At 39.1% G+C, this 26,635-nt stretch overlaps 1 protein-coding gene across 5 annotated transcripts in view; it reads right to left on the bottom strand.

Moving 5' to 3' along the window:
• The window catches only part of UNC13B (unc-13 homolog B), a 138,484-nt gene that overhangs the window by 65,468 nt on the left and 46,381 nt on the right, over window positions 1-26,635 (bottom strand). For all 5 annotated transcript variants that reach the window (XM_070431279.1, XM_070431280.1, XM_070431278.1 and 2 more), the window contains exons 8-10: window positions 18,775-19,015; window positions 3,907-4,218; window positions 956-1,046 (exon numbers count right to left, since the gene is read on the bottom strand). In XM_070431279.1, the coding sequence (XP_070287380.1) occupies window positions 956-1,046; window positions 3,907-4,218; window positions 18,775-19,015 (644 nt within the window). The remainder of the gene's footprint in view (window positions 1-955; window positions 1,047-3,906; window positions 4,219-18,774; window positions 19,016-26,635) is intronic.

The raw sequence follows: 26,635 nt of genomic DNA on the forward strand, positions 1-26,635 counted from the left end.
ACATTGACTCTTCATTATTTTTAAAACTGACATTTCATTATTTTTGAAATCTTAGTTTACAGAATGATTTGAAGGTCTAGTTCCACATCAATTATTTCAATACTTAGGTTTTATAGCTGTCACAGCTAAAAAAGATATTGATACACCAGTCAAATGAAAAATGTACAATTATGTCCTACATACCAAAGATTTTATTAAAATCTGGCTGTTTTCATCTTCTCTGATGTCTTACAAAATAGTCAGAAAAATTTTTATATTTCTAACAAATAAGTTCAAACCTCATTAAAATTTTCATTTAATACGTTAATAGCCTCTTTCCAAGATTTTAAAATATGCAGTTATGAGTTTTTGTAACACTGTTTCTAAAAACAAAAGAACATACACACACACACACACACACACACACGGAAGCATTTTCAAACATGTATATTGAAAATGCTTCCTCCAAAGCAGCTACTTTTTCAATCACTTTTAAAACATTATCTTCTTGCTAAAGGGTCAAATGAACAGTGCTTATACAAAGGACAATTTAAAATAAATGATAGTTATTTTAGATAGAACTCGTGTAATAAATTAGGAATCAATGAGTTCACATCGATATAAATTGGTGGAAGAAAAAGGATATCTCTTCCTCATAGTAGAATGCCAGGTAATGAATGTAGAAAGGATAACAGAAATAGAAAGTTACCATTTGGCTGATTATGGTACTGAAAATAGTATATAACTTTATCTTCAGACTCTTGACCTACCAGGACTATTTGATTTTCATTAATCAGCATAGATGGAAGCCAATGATCACCTCCCATCATCTCTTAAGGCTCTGGTTTACTTGTCATATATTCCCAGAAACACACTAAGAAGATGACTAATCACTGATTGCTTCTTTGGCACCATATGTCTCCCAATTTCAAAGGAAAAATTATTCCAACTAGTACTAGAACAATAGATTTCCTACCTCCTGCAGCTGGAGCCGAACCTTGGTAACTGCTCGGATCCAATGTGCTCTGGCTTGGGTGAACGGCGAAGATGCAGTCTCCTCAGGAAAACTTGTTAAAAAAAAAAAAAAGGAAGAATAGCCCTTAAAAATAGCCCAGGCCACACGGTAACAGGCAAAACTGCCTAATATCTAAAATAAAATTATTTATATTCATGCCTACCCTTACTTAGTGATTCAGGCCACTAAACAGCATGAATGTCCAATGTGGGGAAAAAAAATCCTCTCTGAAATGACAACTCCTTTGAGCTTCTCATCTGTTCCTTCTCTTTCTTTCCCCTTTTTTCACTCATCCAATGAGGTAGAGTTCACTAGGACAGTCAGGGATCAGGATACTAGTAGCAACGGCAAGGGCCTGAGTTAATGTCTAGAATTAAAACTGTGCAGAGAGGTGTAGAATAACTCTCTCACCTCACCTCTCAAGACCAACAGCCTCCTTTGGGAGTTCTACATGACATCCTTAGGGCAGAATTTTGTTCCTGAAAACTCTTGCTGCTCTACTAAGTATTTTGGAAGGCTTACCAATTCCTAGACTACATCGAAAGTGCTAAGAAAAAAAGCACAGCCCTTTTTCTGCCTTTATATTATTCCTTGAGCTGCCTCAGGTACACCCTCAGAGAAATGAACAATAAATATAACAAAGCAGCTTTGAGACAGAAACACTACGCTGGATTAGAACAAGTCATCATCCAGGTCCTTAACTGTAGAAGAGTGGTTGATTCTTGGTGCTAATACTTCTCCTGTCTCCCACTGTGGTATACCGCCAAGGCAACAAACAAATGTCTACCATTCTAGACATGTAAAAATGTACATGCTGGGCTCTAATGTAACCTAACTGGACCAATTGTTCTAAAACATTTGTAAGCCCTTCTGGCCAAGGTAGAACTTGAATTCACTTGCACAGCTAGGATCTGAGAGGACACAGCCAGTAGAGAAGGACAAATGCTCATGCTGGTCACTTCTGCTGCTCTACCAAGAACTCTACACAGACAACAGTATCTGCCAAGTCTAAGTTAACAGGGAATAAAAACTTAATACTACTCTGACTAACCATGAAATGGAATTAGAATAAAATGTACTCACAAACTGGTAAGAGAAACTCACATAATGACAGTTTCCTTATAAGAATATTGCAGGCATCGGCAGTTCTAGTTCCTGCTTATACAAGAAACAGCCTTGACCACAACTTCAGTTGATGCAGATCACCCAACTTCAGGAATTTCGCTAGCACTGACCTCCAGCATGCTGACATTAAAAATCCGTATCAAGACCAGCAAGGACACTGCCTACACGTCCACAGCCCCTCCTCCTCATCTCTTTGTTCTGCTTTCCCTCTCCCTTCCTATAAAAACCCCTGCTGAGGGGTGAGTTAGATCTGGCTTTGATATCAATTCTAAGATGGGCTTTGCGACAAGTCCCCCATCTTCTCAGGTTACTAGCACTTGAATAATCCTCTTTCCTTTTTGACCAGCATCTGTCTCACAAGTTTGGCTTTCATGGTGGCAGGTAGCGGAACCTTGGTTCCGGTTACATAAGGTCTACAAAGAGTCATCTTTCAGTGGGTTGTCAACCTAGTAAAAAAGCTGGTCCAGAGCTCAATTTCCTGGATGTTTCATCTATTAGATGAGCCACCAAAGATGACTAAAGATTAAGAAAAAGGAAGAAGAGAAAATATGTTTATACTTTTAGTGGTGGAGTTGACATACCAACCATTCTCTCACTTTTACCTCGTAATCAGCATTCATTGCTCTGATCTTTCAGTGAGAAGCTTTATTATTAGATACTGACATTTGAGAATCTAAGTCACACCTACCCCTTATCACTCTCCATAAGTGGTTTTCAAATGGGGCTACGGAAATCTGGCAATATCTGGAAACATGTTTGGTTGTCACACTAAGGGTTGCTACTGGCATCTAGAGTGTACAGACCAGGGATACTCCTAAACATCCTACAATGCACCCAACAGCTCCCCCAAAAAAGAGTTATCTGGTCCAAAATGTCAATAATGCCAAGACTGAGAAATCCTGCTCTGCCCTAACCTAACATTACTGACCAATTTAGCTCAATAATAACACTCAAACTCTATACTAAGTTTCATTATAAGACTGTTAAAAGGAAACATTTAAATTTTTTCTTATGGGTACCAACTGCCAGATACACTGCTGGCCCTGCAGAGGCTGAGGAGTGAGTTAGATCTGGCTTTGATATCAATTCTATCTCAACCCTGTCCTGGTTTTCTCAGCCAGGGGGGAAAACACACACACAAAAAAAACAAAAAGCAATGTTCGTAAAATCATTTTAAATATTAATATACTTGGAAGCCTATTTCATTCTAAGCAGCTCCTTTGAATGAAATAATCTGCAGGGCCAAAACCAGTTTGGCTTAGTGGATAGAGCATCGGCCTGCGGACTGAAGGGTCCCAGGTTCGGTTCCGGTCAAGGGCATGTACCTGGGTTGTGGGCACATCCCCAGTGGGAGGTGTGCGGGAGACAGCTGATCTATGTTTCTCTCTCATCAATGTTTCTAGCTCTCTATCTCTCTCCCTTCCTCTCTGTAAGAAATCAATAAAATATTAAAAAAAAAAAAAAAAAAAGAAATAATCTGCAGGGCTCAGGGCAGTTCCACACTCAGAGGCTACCATATATGGGGTCAGCTAGTAAGCCAAGAACTTCAAATCCAAAAAAGCCTGGTATACTCTAGCTAACTACAAAGATCCCAAGTATTCTTAAGAGGTCTTTAAAATATCTTGGGACTTATACCAAAAATCAAAGGGAGAATGTAGAACTAAGCCTCAGTACCCTCATCACCACCAAACCCAACTGTAGGGGGAAAAATGAAAAGCACATATTCAGCAATATAACAGGGTAGTACTGAGGAAACCTTGTGAGCCCCTCAAGCAGCCATCACCTACCTCTCTTGGGGACCTAGGACGTGGTCTTTTTGTAGCACCAGATCTGGGGTAGGATGGGTTGTGACATCTTTCATCTCCTTGGGTTCACATGCTCTCCCCTTCTCTACTTCACCAGTCACCTCCAAGGTTTTCTCTTGTTCTCCAAAACCCACTTGGACATCTCTAGAGAAGCTACCAGAGCTGTGGCAGGAATGAATTGAGTCCTTCTCCCGACGGTCATCATCTTGTTCATGACACTGGTCCAGTTCACTCAGCTGAGAGCTTCCTTGGCTCACATTACAGGAGGAGTCATACCTACTACTGCTGGTGGGGCTGTGAGAAGGAGAGGAATACAGATGAGTAAGTGCAAACTAAGGATCAGAGTAAAAGTAATAGATTAATCCAGGAAATAATGATTGTATCAATGGCAAGAATCACAAACAGGAGGTTCCTGGGAATGGAGGACCAAACTTTACAATCTAGAAGACCTAGTCTCTACTTAGCAGTCACAACAGGGAAAAAAAACACATGCTGGGTTCTTAAACAGCACTTAACCTCAACACAGCAATTGACTTTGAAGCATGCCTTGTCTTAATGTGATATTCATAAGTAGATTAAGAATTATTAAAAAGCCTATTGTTAAAAGTCTAAAATTCTTTACTCAGACTTCTAAAGAAACTTGTCCAGTGGCTGTGATTAAAGTTTTCTAATTTTCACATAATAAAATGGATGAACTCTACTCCCTTTTGCTATTATTTGTTAAATTGAGGTCCCCTTTCCTTCCTGTACAATTGTTAATGTGGATGCCTGTGCCTTAGAATGAGCAAAGGACAATGGACATATCTCTTCAATTATCTCTCAGACATCTGCACAATAAGGTAATGGAAGCCACTGAGAGATGGAGGTTAGGATCAAGAAATTCCTCATGGGATTTCATTGACCATTCATCTCATGAATGTTACAATGATATTCCTGACAGCATACAGAATGTCCCATAGATAAACTTGCCCATCTGTAGCTAAGTTGTTCTCAGGACATAGCTTAATTTTGGATAAAGTGGACAAAGTCCAATTCCAGGATCTAGGTCAGGGCCATATTAATGAATTTCTATACCTGAAGAGAGGTCAACCCAACCCTCTCTCAAACACCCGAGTTCCCATTCCCAGAAAGGAAATTTGTTCCCCTGCTATGAGAGTTAGAAGCTGTAGCAAAGACCTAGGACGTGGTCTTTTTGCAGCACAAGATCTGGGGTAGGATGGGTTGTAGCAGTGACTCATGGCCAAAAAGAAGAGCAGTACCCAGAAGTTACTCCCTTCAGCCATATGTAGAATCTAAGACGTTCTGACCTATTCAAGATAGAGGGACTTAGTGACAATCTACAAGACCTATCCCAGTCCATTTGGATAGTTCCATCCAAGTCAGGGGCCCTCATTTTACTTCTGGTAACCTGCTAGAAAGCCAGAGAGTCAAGCCTTCAACTAAAGGGCTTATGTTTACTCTTGACCAAATGAAGATACATGGTTGTTTTCCAGTAATATTTTCCCTATGGTTCCTCCCAATTACCTGGTATTTTCATCTCTCTCTCTCTCTCTCTCTCTCTCTCTCTCTCTCACACACACACACACACACACACACACACACACACACACACAATCTCTAAAGCCCAAAGCATCATTCTTAAACTGCACTGTATGGTGCTTCTTCTTAGGAGAAATAATAGTACCCTTTGCAGATAGACCTGACAATGGTCCAGACTGAAGAACTACAGCAGATAACAGCCCTGAGCTCCTGTGAGACTTCATTCAAAGCATTTATCAGACACAAGTCTCATAGATAGAAAAGGCACAGACTGGAAGAAGCTATGCAAATTAATGTGGAATAGGATATAGAATATAGATTATCCCAAGCCGTCCTTTGTATTTTGTATTTTACTTAATACCCTCATTGCCACTGAAGAAAGTATCTTAGAAGACTTGGAAAAGGGAAGTAAAGTAGGTCTCTCCCCAGCTATTACAGATATAAGTGCTGAAGGCCCATGGAAGCATCCTAGCCCATCATGTGGTTATAATTAATATATACTACTCAACTACTTGCTGCCTCTTCCTACCCTCCCTTCTCCATTCCATGTTATATAAGGCAGAGCAAATCAGAGTGAGTAAATGTCAGGGCCTAGCCTTTCCTTTAAGTAGGAAACTTCTTGTTCCAATAAACAAATTTAAATTTGGCACTAGAGAGAAGGGAGAGGATGAAAAGACCCATACATTATTTCTTGTTACTTAACCTCTAATTAACATGAAATTCGGGTGCTAGGAAAGACAGAGGAAGGATGAAAAGCAGGCTCTATCTAATCTACCTCTAAGTCATTGCATCATAAATGATCAATTCCTTGAAATCATTTATGATGCTTTAGTTGAGAACAGGCCTTTCATTGGTCTTTGTTTCCTTGATGCCATGCAGAGTAACTGGCAGCTGTACATTCAAAACAGAGTCAGAGCTGGCCGGCATTGCCTCCCCTCCTTGTGTTTCTGGCTGGTGAAGTAGCTCAGAGACAGTACAGTGCTCTTCCTCATGACTCTCTGAAATACTGGTGAGGCCAGAAAGGTTGCCTTTGGTATTCCGGTCTTCTCCAGATGCTGGGATTTCCTGCTGGTTTTCCACTTCTCCAAGCCCTGAAAGCCCATGAGCACCTATACTTGGCTTGGGCTCCAGCCGATCAGAGGTCACAGAGAGATGAGCAGAGACCTTAGCTGGGTCAGCACTGGCCCAGGACATTTGAGAAGAGTCCAAGGCTTTGTCAGCCTCCCTGGAGTTAAGGTCCTGGTCACTGCTGAAAATCAAAACTGGAGTGGAGGATTCTGTAGGCATTTGTTCAGGGTCCCCTTCGTGCTCTTTTGGCCAGGGGAACAAAAGGTCCAGCTTCTTTCCAAACCTTAGTTTAGGATCATTTGCCACTATACTGCCCTTGCCCTCATTACCTCCCTCAAACAGAGCTGACAACTTCTTAAAACCGGACATTAAACCAGTCTCTGCTCCCCTATTGCCAGAGGAGGAAGGTGGGGAAAAGAAAGAGCTCAGTGGTTTCCTGTAGTCAGTAGCAGAGGATGGGAAATGGAGCTTTGGCCAATTGGTCATGTTTGGGATCTCAAAACGTGATCTTGGCTGCTCTGTTTCCTGGAGGGCTGCAGGTGGATCTTTCTGGGCATCAAATATCCCATAACTTTCTTTGGCACAAAGCACAGGTTCCTCCCACAGAGGGTGAGAAAGGGATCCTTGGGTTTCCAGTGTGGCTCTCTGACCAACTGAACTTGCCTCACTGAGCAGTGTTGTGGTACTGGTTTCTAGTGAATTGGTTCCCTGTAGCTCTAAGATGTTTTGTTTTGTGGAGGCAGATTGCATAGCTGGCTTTGGCTCAAGAGGAAGCGGCTGAATTGGAGAAGGAAGCTCTTCGGCAATCCAGGTAGGATTTGGATGGGACTGTGTTGGCAATGAAATATTCTCTGCTTCAAATGATGCCTCTGTGTCTGTGCCCTGCAACACCCCCATGTCTCCTTCATCACTCAGAGATAATACTCCTTGTCCAGTATCATCTCCTGAGACAGAAGTTGTAGCCCCAAGTGTTTCAGAATCCTGGGGTTCTGGAATATCGTCAGGAATACTGTTTTCCATTTCAGTCATTAGTTTTAGATCATCTGTCAAGGTATTGTCAGGAATATTACTGTTTTCCACTTCAATTGTGAGGTTAGGACCATTTGTCAAGGTCTCCGAGTCTGACTTGGCTCTAACCACAGTCATTCTATAGTCATTGAGAGCAGATTCTGAATTGAATGACGCAGAAGCATCCTCTCTCCATAAATTTTCTGGAGGTACTGATCCTACAGCATCTCTGGAACTACCTTTTTGAAGCCATGCAGTAGCTGGGATAGATGATTCTTGTTTGCATGTCTCTGGTTTGGGACTTTTGAAAATTCCAAATAACTCACCTTTGAGTGGCGGAGATGATGCACCAGAAGCAAGAGAGAAAAAAGAGCTTTTCTTTGGAGGTTTAGAAGAGGAGAAAAATCCAGAGAGAGTTTTGGGAGGTTCAATTGAGCTCCCAGAGAAAGATTTCACTTTGTTCACAAACCCTGAAAGCATTCCTACTGAAGAGCCCAACAATGACTTGTCTTCCTCTTTATCTGTGTCTCGGCCCTGGAGGTGCCCTGCACACCCCGGCTCTTCAGAGGAAGAGGTTGGCTCCAGGATCTGTGTTAAGATCTCAACAGGGGCCTTTTCTAATGGCAAGTTCAATGGGCCACCAGAAAATCTTTCATTTTGGTGGTGGTTAGTACAAGTGTCTAAATTGTTGAGCTTTTCAATCAAATGGCTATCATGTGGGAAAGCTGAGGCCAGTGAGCAGCTGAGGAAGGCTTCCTGTATGAAATCTTCTTCATGAGAAGCTACCTCAAAGGTCTCTGGACCAATAAGCAGTGCTTCAGTCTGTGCCTGATACCCTGGTGAATGAGGAGCAATGTCTGTTTGCAACTGATTCAACTGGAAATCTGCTAAAGATCCATCACTGGACCCTAGCTTTCCCTGATAGTTCCCCCCTACATTGAGCTCATCATCAAGGAAGGTAACCTCAATGGTGTTGTTAATGGAAACACAAGGAGCCGTTTGCTGTTCATGAATTAACTCCTGGTCTATGCTACCTCTATTGCCATTGGAACCTTCATTCACTGTGCCACACATGTCTACAAAAACACTTGGCTTCTTACAGGGCTGGGAAGTCACTGGAGCAATAGTTGAGAGGCTATGCTTTTCCCCAGGAGTCTGCTCTTTTTCATCCAAAAAGGACAAGCTGAAGAAACTAAAGGAGCTATTATGAGAGGCATCTTTCTTGATGCTTGAATTAGTGGGAAAAAAGGAAGGGAGTGTGAATAGCCCTTCCGCTTGAGATTTGGTTCTTGGTAGAGTAGCAGAGGCTTTGTTCTCAGGTTTTTCGGATCCAGTCAAGAAAGAAAATAAACTCTTTTTGGTTGGCAACTCCAGTTGGGGTGGAGATATTGTGCCAGTTGAAAAACTTAAGTCTTTATAAGAAAAATTATCTTGTTCATTTGAATTTTTTCTGCTCAGAATATCAAAAGATATTTTATTACTTCCTGAAACTTCTGTCACAGTAGACACACCACTAGTTTCTATTGTAGACTCTCTTGAAGACTCTTTGAAACAATTTGTTGAGAAAGATGGATTTGGTGACTGCTGGATTGAGTGGTCTCTGGAGGGTACCTCTTTTTCAGTCAAATTCTTGCCCTGGATATCCTTAGTTGATGGTTCCTTTAGCCCAGTATCATCAATAGTAGTCTGTTTATTCAGACTTCTAACACGAACCTTCCCTTTAGAGGAAACTGGTACGGCAGGAAAGTTCCCAAAATCCTGGATAGTTGGCTTTGTGGGATTAGGACTTGACTTGACCTCATCCTTATTACTCATTGAAGAAACAGACATATTTTCAGTTGTCTGTGTAGAAGATACATTGGTTTTAAAGAAATCCCCAAGGGTACCAAAAAAATTTGAAACACCAGAAGATTCATTCTTTTCCTGAGATGTTATTTTTCTATTTTTATCACCATTCTTTTCTAAGTCTGGCGATCCTTCTTTATTCATCTGGGTTTTAAAGAGGTTCAAAAACCCAGATGCCTGTTTTTCATTTGCTGTTGCACTTACTGAAGAGTCTTCTCCCCGACCAAAGAGTTTCAATGCCCTTTTAAATAATGTTCTCTCAGACTCCTTAGAAGACTGGTCCTGGGAAATCTCACTATTTTTGTGTTCATCCCTACTAAACTGCGATGCAAGAGGAACTGAAACAGAGTCGGTTGTCATGATTTCCTCATCTTCTACGCCTAATTTAGCCTGAGGAGTTATTTGGCTTACCTGGAAAACAGATTTCAACAAACTTTGTTTTTTCACATGAATGCTTTTTTTTAAAGGAAATTCTTGCTTCATATTTTCAGTAAATTCTGGTTGCTGAACATCGGATACTATTTGTCTCTCTGAATCCTTAAGAAGACTTTCCTCATTTTGAAATTTACTCTCTGATTGCTTACTCAAGATTAATGACTGAAGCTCATCATTTGTGAGCTCTGCTAAGTTTGACTGCTGATCCTTCTTATGTGTGGCCAAAGAGTCTAAGGATTCGTTCTTTTCAAAATTCAAAGTACTTCCAACTGGAGCACCCGAAGCAGAAAATAATGAAGTCACTTTGTTCAACAATGACATCTCTTCTGTTTGTTGTGGGCTGTTAGTCATAGTCTCAAGATGAACCAAAATAGTACCTTCTTCAGAAGTCTGAAGCCAATGAAAACTGGGAAGGTCAACTAATGAATCCTTAACTACAGACTGGTTCTTGTCTCCCTCTTTAATTTGATTTTTATTTAAGACATGATTATCAATACTTTGGGGCTGATTTCTGAGATCCAATGTATGTTCAAAGTCTTCAGAAACACACAACCTTTCTTCAAAAAATCCAAAATCTCCTTCAAACTTTTCAGAATTACAGACTGAAAAATCTAATGGTCGATCCCTTTGGTTGTACCTTGACTCTTCAAGAACTTGTGAAAATGTTCCTAAATTTAGATACATTGGTCCCTCACTTCTTGGCAAAACTATAGATAAGTCAAGAGGGTCATCAATTGTTTCCTCTTCAACATACCACAATAATTCATCTCCTTTATCTAGTACTCTAAAACTACAGGCAGAAATAATGCTGTCATCCAATATAATACCTGATAAATCATTAGTCTGTGAATCATAATTTAAATACTCTTGATAAGGACAATCAGGTATAAATAAATATGCATACTGCCCAGTAGAATCAGTGAGAAAAGAATAGATATATTGACCATCATGGAACATATAATATCCATAGTCTCCATCGTCTGATGGCCACCACACTCCATTTTCAAGACATGACAACCATTCCTGGTATTCATAACCAATATTTGAAAAAACAAAGTTTTCATCCATTCTTAATGATTCTTGATCATCTATGGGGTATGAAGTCTTCTCATAACCTGAAGAACAACTTAAGTCAATGGGTAATTCTTCTAGTGAATTCTCAGTCTCATTAATTGAAAAATGACAAGAATTTCTACATGAGTTAGCTGCCCACATATCACCTCTTACTAAGTAATCTTCATTAAATGCAAACTGGTCGAATGATTCATATGGTAAGTCACACCAAATGACGCTGTTTGAATTTGTTCTACATTCCAAGATATTTGCATTTTGATCTTTTTGGCAAAAATTTATTGCTGGGTTTTCTGAATCAGGCCACACAAAAACATCAGCTGATGGAAATGTATTTTGATTCAACATATAATAAACTGGCTGAAGTATTCTGGAATCTTTAGATAAATCTTTTATATCAGAGTCCCATTCATAACAGAAATGACTGTTCATCTCTTCAAAAGCTTGACAGTGGTTTGATTTATTAAGAATGTTAGTATTTAGTATAGGTGGATTTAACTTATTTGAATTTTCACATAAGTTTGCCTCAACAATATGGTGTGGTGTTGGCCTCTTAACCAAAGATTTTTCTAAGAGGTCTTGCTGAGCATTTGGTACACTGTTCTCGGAAGAGGGGCAATACTTTTCACTGTGCTGGTTTTTCCATATATAGGGGCAATGATGATTATCAACCCAAGCATCAACTAACGGTATGTTTTCTTTAGGTGAAGATAAGAAACTTTTTATGAAGCCAGAAGTTTCTTGCTTTTCATCATGATTCCTCTGGTTCTCAGAAGTCACACATGAAGTAACAGGGATCTCATCCAAGAATAAATGCTTATTTCCATTCAAATTCTTTATGTCACCTAAAGACATGGACTTGGCTTCATCTGGTTTATAATCAGTCATACTGCTATTGGTTATCAAGTTAAATATTCCTGAGAGTAAGCTTGGGGTATTATGCCTGTGATGAGAATCATCATTTTTCAAATTTAATTCTTGTGTACTAGACAAGTTTTCAAGAGAAGAGAATCTGTTAAACAAGCCAGAAAGGAGGCCTCCTTGTGTTCTTTTCTTGGAAGCTTTATCTACAAGTCTGTCTTCACTAATTTCATTAATCAAGGTGGGTTGTGAAATAGAAGTCAATGCTAATGAAGAGTCTGATACTATTAAAGATGTCACTTGTGTAAGAGTCTTACTTTCTCCTGAATCAGAAGGCCTATGCTCTTTGGGCACCCCTGCAAGGATGGCTAAAGTATCTCTTTCACAGTTCTCTTCTGCTGTGTGGTCACTGGAATTTAATACCTCTACATCCCCAAATTTCTCAAGATCATTATTAGTATTTGGAACTGAATCAGACTTTATTTTATTAAGTGTGGCATCTTCAGGACAATTTTTTTGGTCATTTTTATTAAATTTCTCTGTGTCTCCAAATTTTCCTACATTATTATGAATATTTGTAACTGAACTAGATTTTATTGAACTAAGTTTGGTACTTTCATGGCAGTTTCTTTGAATCTCTTCATCAGTGGCTACTTCTGAGCCATGAAAACTCTGGTCATTGACAGTGATATGGCTGTCAGTGAAAGGAAATTTAAACAAAGGAAAAACGCTTCCTTTCTCTCTTAAATCCTGCTGCTTTTCGGAATGACTAAGAACACTGAGAAATGGAATATGTAATTTTCCACTAATAGAAAAGGAATGTCCATCTTTCTTAGGGATCCTTTCCCATCCATTGTCCTCCAACTGATGAACTTTCCTAGATTCTGACAAAGTTTCCTTTGAACAGTTTTCAGTGGAAGTGAGTAAAAACTGGCTAAAAGATTTTCTGAGTGGCTCAAGGAAATCATCATCACCAGTAACTCTGTCTCTCTCTAATGCCGTTGAAGAAGCCTCTTTATTTGCAGTTCTACTGCCAGCTACACAAGGCTGTCCTGGAGTATCTTTGGCACATGCTAGTATTTTTGGTTCATCTGGTAACAGAGAGAGGTCTATGCGGGGTTTTCTTCCCAACAGATTCTCAATATCATCTTTCTTACTTGCAGAACTAGCTAAGTTTGAAGATTCACTGGCTGCTTGGGAAGACAACAAATCCTCACCTATGGTCATTTGGGACAAGCCTGTACTGTCTCCCTGACTCTTATCTAAAGCAATGATGCTGCTGTCATTGCCAAGTGTGTCTTCCCTTTGACTTGATTCTGAACCACCCCCAACGAAGCTTTCCTTTCTTGTTGGCTTGTTACCTTTTTTGGTTTCATCCTTTTCTGGAAAGATCTTTAATGGAGTTAGCATGCTGAAAACAGACTTTATAACTGAACTCTGACTCTGTGGAGCAGAGTCCCTTCCAAGAGTTTCTGCTGCATCCTGAAAGCTTAAACTTCCAGTTTTAATGCCTATGTGCTCATTTCCAGAGGTTCTGTCATGTCTGCCAAAATCCTTACTATCAATTGTTTGAAAAGGTAATGGAGATTGCATGGAAAGATCCTTCTCTGATACTGACTTGGCTCTGGGTCTAGATCCCGAATTAATTGTCTCTATTTTAATAAGAGTTCCTGTTCTCTCTGGAGCTAAAGAATCCAGCTTTTCCAGAGAGAAAGTTAGATGCTTTGTGCCCGAGCCCACCTTTTCTGTGAGTGAACTGAACAAAGAACCAACAGCACATTTCACTCCATTCAACTCAGGAAAATAGATGGCCTTGTCCTTGTCATTCTTGACAATGTTTATAGGTGGCATTTGGTCCCCAGGGTTTTTTTGTTCTGCATTATCAACAGTACTATTAATTTTATATGTTTTTTTAGTTTTTGAAAGGGAACCATATTTATCAATCTCCTCTTCCTTCTCTGCTAAATATTCTGAGACTGTTTCTACAAAACACTGAAGCTCATCTATTGTATCAATATAGTTCTCCTTAGGTTCAGTAGAAGAAAGGGTTCTCTCTTCCATGGGACACCCAGACAGATCTCCAAGTGTGTTTGCATTGCAATTCATCCTTTGTAATGGGAATGCTGGATTTGCTACATAATATTCTTTAGGAAAGCCTCTAATATGATGGACATTGGATGGATGGCATGTTGGTGACAGTAAACCTTCCTGCTTATCAGAAGAAATGGGCGAATCCAGAAGTTCATCAGAAGTACTGCTAGTAGAATCTTCAAGAATATCCAATGGAATGAAATCAGTGACATGCTGGGTTAAGCCAGATGACTTTTCGCAGTTCTTAAAACAACCTGGAAGATCATAATCATGACTTTCCAACTTAGCGGCCCACATGCCACACTTAACCACAAATCCATTTTTGTAGGGGTGCAAAACTGGGTAATTATTTTTCTTCTTTTCAATGTCGCAAAGGTTACAATTTTCACTATTAGGATACATACTTTTGAAGTTAGTCTTCGTTCCTAATCTATCATTATACTGTCTTCTTTCATTGTCTTCCAAATGACTGTACAAGGGTTTCTTTTTCCTTCTTCTATCAATTGTATCATATTTCTGAGGATATCTGGAGGAAACAGATGCTTCAAACTTAAAGTCAAAGTTAGAGGCAATAGAGAATTCTGTTTCTTGGCTCTGAAAGGGTATCTTTTTCCAATTCTTGTAATTTGGTTGTACTTGTTGGCTGTAACATTTATCAGTTTTTGAAAGAGTTTTAATTTCCTTTATCTGTGCTTCTTTTATGTTTATGTTACTGTTTTCTAGCAATTCTTGTGATGTTTTCCCCTCTGTCTGCTCATATATACCTTCTTGCTCTTTAGAGTCAGTATCAGAGAAAGCTGAAATAATCCTAATTCTGTCAGTTTTAGTCTGTAAACCTTGTCTAGTGTAAAGAGATAAGTTTGAAGAAATATGAAGCAAAGAAAAAAGGAAAAACAGGGAAAAGAAACAAATAAGATTTAGTGCACATCCAATAAGAAAACTAGAATTAGTAAAATTATCAATTTAATAAAAACCATTCAGACTGAAAAATATAAGGAAATCCACATGATCTTAAATTAATATTATAGCAATGTAGTAAAAGAGTATTTTCCACATCAAAAAAGAACAGCTATAATAGTAACTTTTAAATACTTCACTAGCTATCATAAGTTTTTTAAAATCCTTTATTTTCTAAGAAAGAAACTAAATGAACATGTCTCAGCAATATACTAGTAGAGCAGCGATTTTCAATCTTTTTTATCTCATGGCACATATAAACTAATTACTAAAATTCTGCAACACGCCCTGACTGGTTTGGCTCAGTGGATAGAGCATCGGCCTGCGGACTGAAGGGTCCCGGGTTCAATTCCGGTCAAGGGCATGTACCTTGGTTGCAGGCACATCCCCAGTAGGGGGTGTGCAGAAGGCAGCTGATCGATACTTCTCTCTCATCAATGTTTCTAACTCTATATCCCTTTCCCTTCCTCTCTGTAAAAAATCAATAAAATATATATTTTTTAAAATTCTGCAACACACCAAAAAAATACATTATATTTTTGCCAATCTGTCAAAAAAATAGGTATGATTTTGATTCATTCACACCGGATAGCTGTTGTTGTTGGCTGTTGTCATTTTTTACTTGACAATCTAAGGAAAAAGAGGTCAGTGCCCCTGACTAAATAGTCAGGTATTGCATGTTTTCAAAATTCTTGCAGCACACCAGTTGAAAATCGCTGGTATACAGAATGTATCTACAATGCCAACTTTAAAACTGTTAAGTGTTCCATGAAAATATATCAGGGGATTTCAAGAAACCTAAATTTGTTGATGAATTTGGGTCTGAAGAGAAGCCAAGCTGTTAACCTGCTGAAAGTTATATTTGAGGCAGTATAGCCAACAATATGGTCAAACACATTTCTTTTAGAAAGAAAAAATATACGCATAATAAAAATAGTCTTTGACTATCAGAAGTCAAACCTTGTTACAGTGCCAAAAAAAGCAAATTATTTAAAGCGTTATAATTGTTATTTGTGAAATCTAAGACTATATGTATGCATTGAGGATTACAGTGAAATAAAAATCTTTCTCTATATTGAGTACAACGGCAGAAGCCACATGTTCAACTTAAGTCAATGAATACAGAAGAGAGCTGACCTTTCTTGCAGTTAGGTTAGAGACTGCCTACTTCCCATGTAGTGAGGTAGGGGTGTAGAGAGAGCCTGCAGACTAGGAGCTTGTCAGCTCAGTGTGTTCTTTTATAGATCTAACATCGAATAGCATTTATTTAGGAAACAGAAAAAAAGATCAAAGTTGTAACTTAGTGGCTAAAAATCTTTAAGATTTTTAGTCTTTGAGACTGATAGTCTTTTGAAACCCCTTAACACTAGAGATACTTTGGCGATATAACAAAGTCCAATTCTACTATCAAACCTCAAATTAGGTATTTTTACATAATTTACATACATTTCCCATTATTCTGGACTCATTAGGAAGAAGTCCATTTGATAGAGTGAGGAAATCAACTTTACATATTTTTTTTACATGCAGTTCCATTACTCTCCATTATTCTCAAAAACTCAAACTAAACTAAGTCCAGTCTGGAAAAAGTCTTTATAGTTACAACTTAAAATCAATAGATAGCCAGGGATAGAGTGAATGAAGCTATTTATTCTTATACTTCTGATTTATTGGAAGATACTGCAAACATGTTTATTCCCTCAAGATTTTTAAATGTTCTTCTTATAAAACTTTACAACTTAAGAACTTAGACTATTTCCAAGAATTTAGTATTTATAGTAATAGAGAAGTTTAAAAAAATCAATGCTAGTGATAGAATTTCTTCAAAAAGTTTTAAAAAAGAAATCACTTCAAACCTTTAAGTTAAAAATGTCTATAATAAAAGTTTACTTACAGGGGTAGACTGGAGGGGGTTGATGGGGGAAAAAGGAGGACACCTGTAATACTTTCAACAATAAAGATTTTTAAAAATCCTGTTGCCCAGCTGGCATGGCTCAGTGGTTGAGCATTGACCTATGAACCAGGAGGTCATGGTTCGATTTCCAGTCAGGGCACATGCCCAGGTTGCTGGCTCAAATCCCCAGTGTGGGGCACGCAGGAGGCAGCCAAGCAATGATTCTCTCTCATCACTGATGTTTCTCTCTCACTCTCCCTCTCCCTTCCTCTCTGAAATTAATAAAAATATATTTTTAAAAACTCATGTTAATTTTTTCCTCTGCTGAAATTGATAAAGTATTTACTTTTAACCTCATTTCATATAATACAGTAAAATCAGGTTTATATGGGATCAATTAAAGAAAAATTTTAGGGGAAAAATTTGCAACTTAAAGTATATCACTAATGCTCCTCTAAGCGTTACTTATTATAGCAGTAGCCCAGGAAGTAAATAAAATTATAATAGGGTATTTATTAGGCAACTGCAGTTGTCCAGCAGAGTATGTAGTCATTTAGGTTGATATGCCATTATTACTACTGGCCTGTACATCTAATGCTTGCAAATACAGAGGGGAAAGAGGGCCAAAAATGTGGGTTTTATTTTGTTGTTGTTGTTGTTGTGTGTGTGTTTTTTCCTTAAAGTTGGGACAATATAAACAACTAAAATCAAATGAATAAAATATACAAATATTTAAATACTAAACCAGCAAGGAGTAGGGACCAACTATAGTAGGATTCCTGGCATGTTTCTTTTTAGAATCAGATTATAAAGAGTGAGAATTCTATTTGATGGTTGATAAATGAAAAAATTTTCATTGAAAATATACTCAGTAATGATAGTAAATTGAGACAGGATGATGTCTAGCAGGTGGACCATCATCTGAGGCTCAAGATATAAATAGTATTCACCAGTTTGGTAACATGGGGCAAAAAATGAGATCATCACCCGGCCGGTACAGCTCAGTGGTTGAGCGTCGATCCAGGAACCAGGAGGTCACGGTTTGATTCAGAGTCAAGCAAATGCCGGGGTTTCAGGCTCAATCCCCAGTAGGGGATGTGCATGAAGCAGCCAAAAAATGATTCTCTCTCATTGTTTCTGTCTCTCTCTCCCTCTCCCTTCCTCTCTCTGAAAACAATAAAAATATTTTTTTAAAGGGATCATCCTAACATAGGTGAATTTCAGCAACCAAAATATGTGCTAAATTGGAATGGTTTTTAAAAAACTAACCTCCAGCCAATGAAACAATTGATTCAGGTAAGGATCATCAATGGATGCTAAAGTCAATGGGTTAAAGGTTGTTGGGGAAACAGAATATTGACACAACCTCAGATATAACCCAGAAATCCCTAATTACAAAGGGGAAAGATAACTTTACATTGGAAAAATATGGTATATACAGATTTATTAACCAAGAGATAAAACTAAACACCAATAATGAGACAAAGTAACCTTATGTGAAGGAAACATCATCTGTACTATTTTTGCCAAAAAGTGTGAGTGGGAGATTCTTTGCTGTATGCTGTATTGCACCTTAACATTTTTTTAACCATGCAAGTGTTTTATATATTTAAGAAATTAATAAAATAAAAAATTTAAAGGTCCAGCAAAAGCACTGAATCTGCTACAGAGAGATCCATAGTAGTTTTCTTCTGAAATTCCCAGGGAAATATTTAGGTAAGAAGGTTATCCAAACATGTAACATCTGCGATTTTCTTTTTTTAATTTTGGTAAAGGGTGAATCAAAATCTCCGGGCTGGGCAGAAAAGTGAGCAGGCTTTTTCCAGACATCCACCCCCAGTGGGTATTCTCTCACCATTTGAGAATCGTTAATCATAAAGAGAAATATTTCTGATGGAAACGTATAAATGTGAATGTGTGGAAGAGAAAAGAATAACTGTACACAAAATAACTGTATCTTGGCCCATCTTACTGCTATACTTCCATTACCACCTCAGGTTAAAGTGCCCAAATCCTTGATGTCAGTTGTATCCTGAGCTCAGCATACTAGGAAAAGAGAGTGCTTTGTTTCCAACACCCACCTGAGAGCCCGCCGCTCTGGGTAATCGAGGTCATAATCATAACTTTGCATAGAATCATTGCAAGAGTCCCGGGAACTGCCCTGAAGTAGCAGCTGCTGTGGCAATCGCACAGGCACAGGGAACTGGTGCACAGAAGCGTTGGGCTGGGAAGTCGAATGGTAAGGAGGCGGGATGCTGTTGCTGGTCTCACTGCGATAGTCACTATCTCGGTCATCGACAGCACTATCAGGATCTTCAAAAGCTGTGGAACAAGCACAGTCAAAGCACCCAGGCTTTACTTAATTCTTCAGAATTCTTTCTGCTTCTAACTTAGGTAGCCACCAGCTGTGAGAACAAGAGCAAGCTGAGTTGCACCGAGTCTAGTGACCTCAAAGCCATGTGCAGAACTGTCTCAATACCCACTAGTTTCTCCCCTTATCAAATGAGACCGAATACTTGGTTTAATTTTAGTGTTGATTCTTAGAGGAGTTACATTTTTCCACTGCAGAATTCTTTGAGATTCTACTTCTCTAGCTATCATAACCCTAAGGAAAACCTGCTTTTAAATGTCATAAACAGATTCTGGTCCTCTACTATTATCAAAAGGAGGAAAAAGGAAAAAAATAGTTTTCCCATATCTTAATAAAGAGATTTTTTTGTTTAAAATTGTCTTGATGTTTCAGACTTTAAAATACATGAATGGACCAAACAAACAGGTCCAACATCAGAAACTGGCCAAGGAAATCGAGAGGGTCAAGCCAAGGCTTAAGAGTCACCCTAAAGGTCCAGATGCACTGAGAAAAGCAGCAGTTTAACTATCATGCTGAAACATTGGGTTTTTGTAATAATTCCTGTCAAGCACCAACACCCTAGGCTCAGAATTCCTCTCCAAAGTATGGGCTGAAGAAGAAAACACATGCACTGCCCATGGGATCTTGCTGATAATGCAGCCAAGTTTATCTAACAGTGACTATAATTTCATAGAATTATTTCTGTTTTTCCGGCCAGCACTAAACGATGATCACAATTACAAATCCTGCTCCAAGCAAAAATAAAAATGTGCAACACTGTACTTGGAAAGGGAGCTCAACCTAACTGTGCTTTATAGGTTACTATACAGGGAAGCCATTTCTGACACCATCCTCTATGTACCTAACGAATAAATTCCCATATTTCCTTTCTTGCCAAGTTCCCACTTGGCTCGCAATGAGGAAAAGGAATATTCACCATCCCAAAAAGGAGATACTTTTAGCAAATGATGGATTCCTCATATTAGTAATTAAAAAAAACAACACCTTAGAAGTAGTATGGGAAACAGAAGCCTCTTGAAGACCATAAGGTTAGGCTTTTACATTTTCTCATGAAGGAGATAAGGACCTGCATCCATACAGTGGAAATTAAAAAGAGTTAATGAACTAGGGTGGGGGAATCCAGGCAGAAATGATAAAACTTGGAAACAAGCCCTGGTTGGTGTAGCCCAGTTGGTTGGGCATCATCCTCTATGCACTGAAAGGTTGTCGATTCAATTCCCAGCTGGATCCCAGGTAGGGGGCATGCAGGAGGCAGCCAATCAGTGTTTTGCTCTCACTTGAATGTTTCTCTCTCTCTTCCTGTCCCTTCCTCTCTCTCTCTAAAAATAAAAAATAAAAATAAAAACTTGGAGACAAATGGAAGGTAACAGGAAAATGACCCTTGGGCTTCTACATTCTACAGCCAAGTAGGTAATTCCACTAAAACAGACAGGGAGCAGCACAAATGTGGGCTTTACACGCAAGGAAGAAAATTTGAACATTGGATTCCAGACAACACTTGTGGGTATAGCAGGATGTAGGGGTAAGCTTTTCCCATCTGAGTTTAATGCAACATGTGAGCACAAGAAGAAAAAAAAAGAGGTAGTGATTAGAACCCCAAGGGGAAAAATCAGTACGAGAAAAAGGCTAACCTTCAAAATGGGCAGGAACAAGATCAGTCAAAAGAAATACAAAGCATTCTGATCACATATTAGGAAAAAGACTTTGGAGGCACTGGTTTTAATCCTTGATGTATTTGTTGTTCTGAAGACTAGAAAGGATCAAGGGATGAAAACCAGAATGCCTTTCAGGTATAATTCTCCCTGAACCAACAGAACGAGTTAAGTGTGGGAAAAGTCAGTACTGAATTATTCATGCATACAGGGGGAGGGGGCAGATACAAAAAAAGAAGACAAAGCAAAGAGTCTACTGAAATTCTGACAGGAGAAGAATTAGCACATAATCCAGAAGACCAAAATTGAGTCTCCAAAAAGGAAGCTGTGATAGACAATCCTACTGATTGTGAGGCCAAGAGAGAGCAGCTCAGCCAGAAGTAGGAGCCCATGATCCAGAGCCAGGAACTGAGGATAGGGACCCTTAGTTTCTCACTGCATCTGACCTATTACTTCTAAATAATGCTTTGCGCGCGCGTGTGTGTGTGTGTGTGTGTGTGTGATATTCTTTTTTATTTTAATATCTTTTTATTGATTTCAGAGAGGAAGGGAGAGGGAAAGAGAGAAACATCAATGATGAGAGAGAATCATTGATTGACTGCCTCCTACACTCCCCCTACTGGAGATCGAGCTCACAACCCTGGCATGTGCCCTTGACCAGAATTGAACCCTGACCCTTCAGTCCACAGGCTGATGCTCTATCCACTAACCCAACCCGGCTAGGGCATGCTTTGCTTTTTTATTTTTCTAGGCTAAGGGGAGGGATATTCCAAAACTTTCCTAAAGGCTGACAGCATTTCTATACTAAAGAAATAAAGTACAAATATTAAGAAAAAAAATACCCATGGAAAGAAAAGATTGGGAATAGAATATGAAAAGTAGGAGGGAATGGGAGAAAGGAAATATAGAGAAGTGAAATGAGACAAAAGAGAGGAACAGAAAAAGAGAATATGGAAGGGAATGACCGAAAATAAATCTGTAAAGTAAACTGGAGAAGAAATCTAATCTGGGACAAATCTGGGCCACAGGCATAGAGTGGCACCCAAACAAAATTGAATGAGATACTGAACAGTGAGGCTCTCCGGTGTGTGGTGCTCCTGGATTAAGTCTCTGTCTTTAAATCCAGAGTACAGACAGAAACTTACCAGCCAAAGAAGAAAGGAAAAAGAATTCAAACCTTTTTATTTTTCATTAGTTACTTATTTTCTATTGAAGTTAAAACCTTAAGTTATCCAAGCTCTCTTAGGCTGCCTTTGAGCAGTTCCCTAGTGAAAATACTCAGGATTCAAATCACAGAAAATACATACTCCATGAGAAATTCCATTAACAGGACAAAATTTAGTGCCTCTAAGCACCTATTGGACACCTAATCACTGGGACTCAGCCAAAACCCCTTGCCAGATGGGTAACAACCAGTACTGTTAGCCTAGGGCTGTGTATCTTGCTGGAAAGGACAGACTACCCACTCTCCAAGCTCTAGAAGAAAGTTAGCCTGCCTGGGCTGCTTCAAGCAAAGCGAAACCATGTCATCGGCCTCTTGCTCACTTCACCAAACCAATGACCTCTCCCAGAATAATGCTTCTCCTTCTAGTCACTGCACTCCTTAGTCAAGAAAACAAAGGAGAGGGCCTCCTACACTGGCGGCTGATGGAACTACTTGTCTTTGGCAAAGAAAACTCAGGAGATCCTGTCAGAATTGTAACTGGGACTTTGGTTTGAAATTTATCATATACACACAGTCTCCAAGAAACCAGCCTGAAAGGATATAACATTTCACTAAAGATAACTATCTCCTGAGATTTAAGGAGGAGAGGGGAAGGTGGGGGGGGTGGGGGGGAGGGGGGACGTGAAGTTATATATGCTTGTATGCATGAATATCCAGCTTTATAGTTCAGAGAGAGTATGTTAAAGGATAAGATCAAGAAAATTATAAGGAATTCAAATTCTTACGTACTCTGCTGCTCTCCCCAGCCCAGATAGGTCCAGTGACCTAACAACACCGCAAGTGGTAGCAAGAAAAGATTGACAGAGACAATTTTAGGAAGAATTCAAAGATCATTTCCCCAGCCCACCAATTATTATATACCTTACCTTATTTGAGCCTTCCCTACTTGTATTCCATTAATTTTACATAACATGTAAAGAGCATCTGCCTTCTACCAAGCATAAGACAAATCTACACACAAAGTACTCTTGCTCTCTACTAGTCACTATATAGGGAATAACAAAAAACTACTTCTTCCGCCCTAACCGGTTTGGCTCAGTGGATGGAGCGCCGGCCTGCAGACTGAAGGGTCCCAGGTTCGATTCCAGTCAAGGGCATGTACCTTGGTTGTGGGCACATCCCCAGTAGGGGGTGTACAGGAGGCAGCTGATTGATGTTTCTAACTCTCTATCCCTCTCCCTTCCTCTCTGTAGAAAATCAATAAAATATATTTAAAAAAAGAATTAAAAAAAAGAAAACTACTGCTTCCATACTCTTTTTAAACCTCCTCTGGCCTACAACGTCATTTAGAAGCTGATATACCCTTCCTTACTCCAAATGAGAAAAACGCAACCTGCCTCTACGAAACCCTTCCTTGTCTCTGTGTTCATTAAACCTGAGCCTACCACAGTATACCCAGGAGAGGCTCAGTCCTGATTCAGTGGGGGAGTGATTCCCTTTTCTGGAAGCGATGGTGTCCAATTTTGCTTCTCTCTATTGAAAGTTAAAAGGCCAAAGAACAATCGTACGCTCTCATTTTTCAATATGTAATAAAACACTGTAGCCTGTTGGGTCCTCAGAGATAGCATTTTTTTCTCAATTACCTACACATTTTAAATAAAATCTATTAAAACACAGAAGCTTTGAATGACAGGAGAAATTACATTTTCTATTCATTTTTCAAAATTAAAAATTCAATATTAATTAAATTTAACCACTATTCCACACTCAAACTAAATTTGAGGCAACAAATGTGACAAAGAAATCACTAAATATAGGCCTTTATCCTAAGAAACAATGAATAATTTGGCTTCATATTGGTCTTGAAGTCAAAGCTAAGTTATTCTAGCCCTGCCACATACTAGCTATATAATCTTGAAAAAGTTGTAAGGATTACAAGAGGAAATTAGTTTTGTCATATTGCCAGATTTTTGCTTGCCTTATAGGTTCCTGATAAATAGGTAGTGGGAGGGTCGGCACACTCTGACAGCCCTAATGTTTGCTGAGAGATCGCCCATGTCAGAGTTCTGAGGATGCAGTTCCCTTGAAAGCTTGCTGTAAGAATCAAAATTCTAGAAGCATCGAATGATGCCAACACAGGCTGGCTTCATTACCTGAGCTAACTTCCAATCCTGGGGATATGGGACTACTAGTCACAGACTGTTTAATTTAACTGTACACTGAGTGTCAGTTTTCTTCCTATGTACTTACCTTCTTCCTACCACCTATGGCTTCTTCTCTGAAAGGATACTGTGCAATTTTTAAATTTTAATAATTTATTAAACTTTCTAACCTTGGGGAGAGAGGGACTTCAGCTGAAAATTCTCCCAGGCCATAGCACAGTTGTCATAGCAACTGCTAAGGGGTAATTATCTTGTTTCTTTTAAAAAGAAAACTGAAAAATAATCATGTAGGACTTCAGATTAGCTTGCAACCTAGATTGCTCCAGGCAAGTAACAATACTGTTTCTCAGTGAAACTCTGGGACCAAAGAAGCCTCTGCTTACAAGACATTGCCTCTTTCCTCAATGTTCCACAGCACTGCATAGCAGTTTCTTATGCGTAGTAAGTGGTCAATAAATGCTTATAGCATGAGTAAACCAAACAAATGACCCAATTCCATCTACAGTTCCATTACTAACCCATGAAAATAACAGTAGTTATGCTGTCTGGACAACCAGTTCCCTATTCTCACTTAAGCCCATTACCATTATTATAAGAGAAATAACACCAGGTTAATTAAGCCAGTTACCTTCTCCACTCCCAAAATGCACTAAAACATTTCACTAACCAGTAGAACAATTAATGAGGACAGTTAGATTTTACTAGGGACAAATACCAAGAAGGGGGGGGGGTTAAAATGTTTCAGGTAAATGAAATTATACATACAAAAGCACATTTAATGAACTGATAATAATGCTAGCATATTTGAAAAAGAGGCTTCAGGGTAGGGGCATGCAGGAGGCAGCCGATCAATGTATTGCTCTCAGATGGCTGTTTCTCTTTCTCCCACTCCCTTCCCCTCTCTCTAAAAATAAATTTAAAAAGCTCTTTTAAAAAAGAATTCATGAGTTCATAGTGACAGTCATAAAAAAAGGAGAGAAGAGAAAAAGACAGCTACTCAATGTAAAAGTAATGACAGAATTAGAAAATCATCATTTTGCAACCATCATAACAGATTATAATATTAATGAATGAAAAGTTATGAGAAAATAGGATATGTACACACAGTCTCAAAGTACTATGCCCCCCTCCAGATTACTTATTAATTACAAAGGGGGGGGGGGGCGGAATACCCTAACAGTGGAAAGATCCAGAAAACACCATCTGAACTAATAATTAACATCAGCATCACAAATAATCACAAATAATTTTTAAAAATTAGTATCAGCTAGGTAGTAACCAGAATCTAATTATGAAGAAACAATAGGACAAATCCTATTTTAGGAAATTTTATAAGACAATTAACTGAATCCTTGCCAGCTGTCTTGTAGAATGTGGGTGGAACTCTTTAATCTTTTGCAAGAGCAGCTATTGGTGAAGAGAGGTTAGCCCATCCATTCCCTATCTCCTGGGGAGGGGAAAGATGAATACAATTTGGGGATGCTGGCAAAAAATGGGAGCCAGACAGGTTAGATATCTACCTAAGCAGGAGAACTGCTAATCTGAACTCTATACCTATCTGTAGGTACAATCTAGAGCTCATTTAGACCAATTCTTTTTTATGCATCAAGAAACTTAAGTAGACAAGTGGAAAGACTTCCAAAGACACTCAGAGAGACGACAGCAAACACAGATCTAGAACAAGGACTCAATGACTCCATTACTCCTCTTAATAACTTTTAACTAGTAAAAGTAGTACTTAGTTAATTATTTAGAAAATGTAAGAACTGGAAGAGTTCACTGGACAATACTCAACCAACTAAGCCACACTGGCCAGGGCCCTTCCTCTTAAATTGTAACTGGTAGCCCTAGCCAGTTTGCTTCAATGGATAGAGCATCGGCCTGGGGACTGAAGAGTCCCAGGTTCGATTCCAGCCAAGGGCACATGCCCACATTGTGGGGTCGATCCCCAGTAGGGGGTGTGCAGGAGGCAGCCGATCAATGATTCTCTCTCATTACTGATGTTTCTATCTCTCTCTCTCTCTCTCCCTTCCTCTCTGAAATCAATAAAAATATGTTTTTTAAAAAGTCATAATCCCACTATCAGAGACAAATTTGGTTAATATTTTGGTGCCTCTTTTTCCAGATATTTTCCTTCCAATTATATAGATTTGTTTCCCTAAGTGTATTAGTCTGCTCTGGCTGCCATAACAAAATGCCATAGACTGGGTGGCTTAAACAACAGAAATCTATTTTCTCAGTTTCTAGAGGCTGAAAAATCAAAGATCGAAGTTCTGGCAGGGTTCAGTTTCTGATGAGAGCCCTCTTCCTCGCTTGCAAATGACCATCTTCTTGCTGTGTCCTCACATGGCAGAGAGAGCTCTGGTGTCTCTTTGTATTTTATTTTATTTTTTTGTTAATCCTCACCCGAGGATATTTTTTTCCATTGATTTTTTAGAGAAAGTGAGAGGGAGGGAGGGAGGGAGGAGGAAGAGGAAAGAGGAAGAGAGAGAAGAATACATGCGAGAGACACATCAATTGGTTGCCTCCCACACGCACCCCAACTGGGGCCAGGGATCGAACCTGCAACCCAGTTATGTGTCCTTGACCCGG

This window comes from Myotis yumanensis, unplaced genomic scaffold, assembly GCF_028538775.1.
Source record: "Myotis yumanensis isolate MYYU_CA2020_CCGP unplaced genomic scaffold, mMyoYum1.0.hap1 SCAF_12, whole genome shotgun sequence".
Classification (NCBI taxonomy): domain Eukaryota; kingdom Metazoa; phylum Chordata; class Mammalia; order Chiroptera; family Vespertilionidae; genus Myotis; species Myotis yumanensis.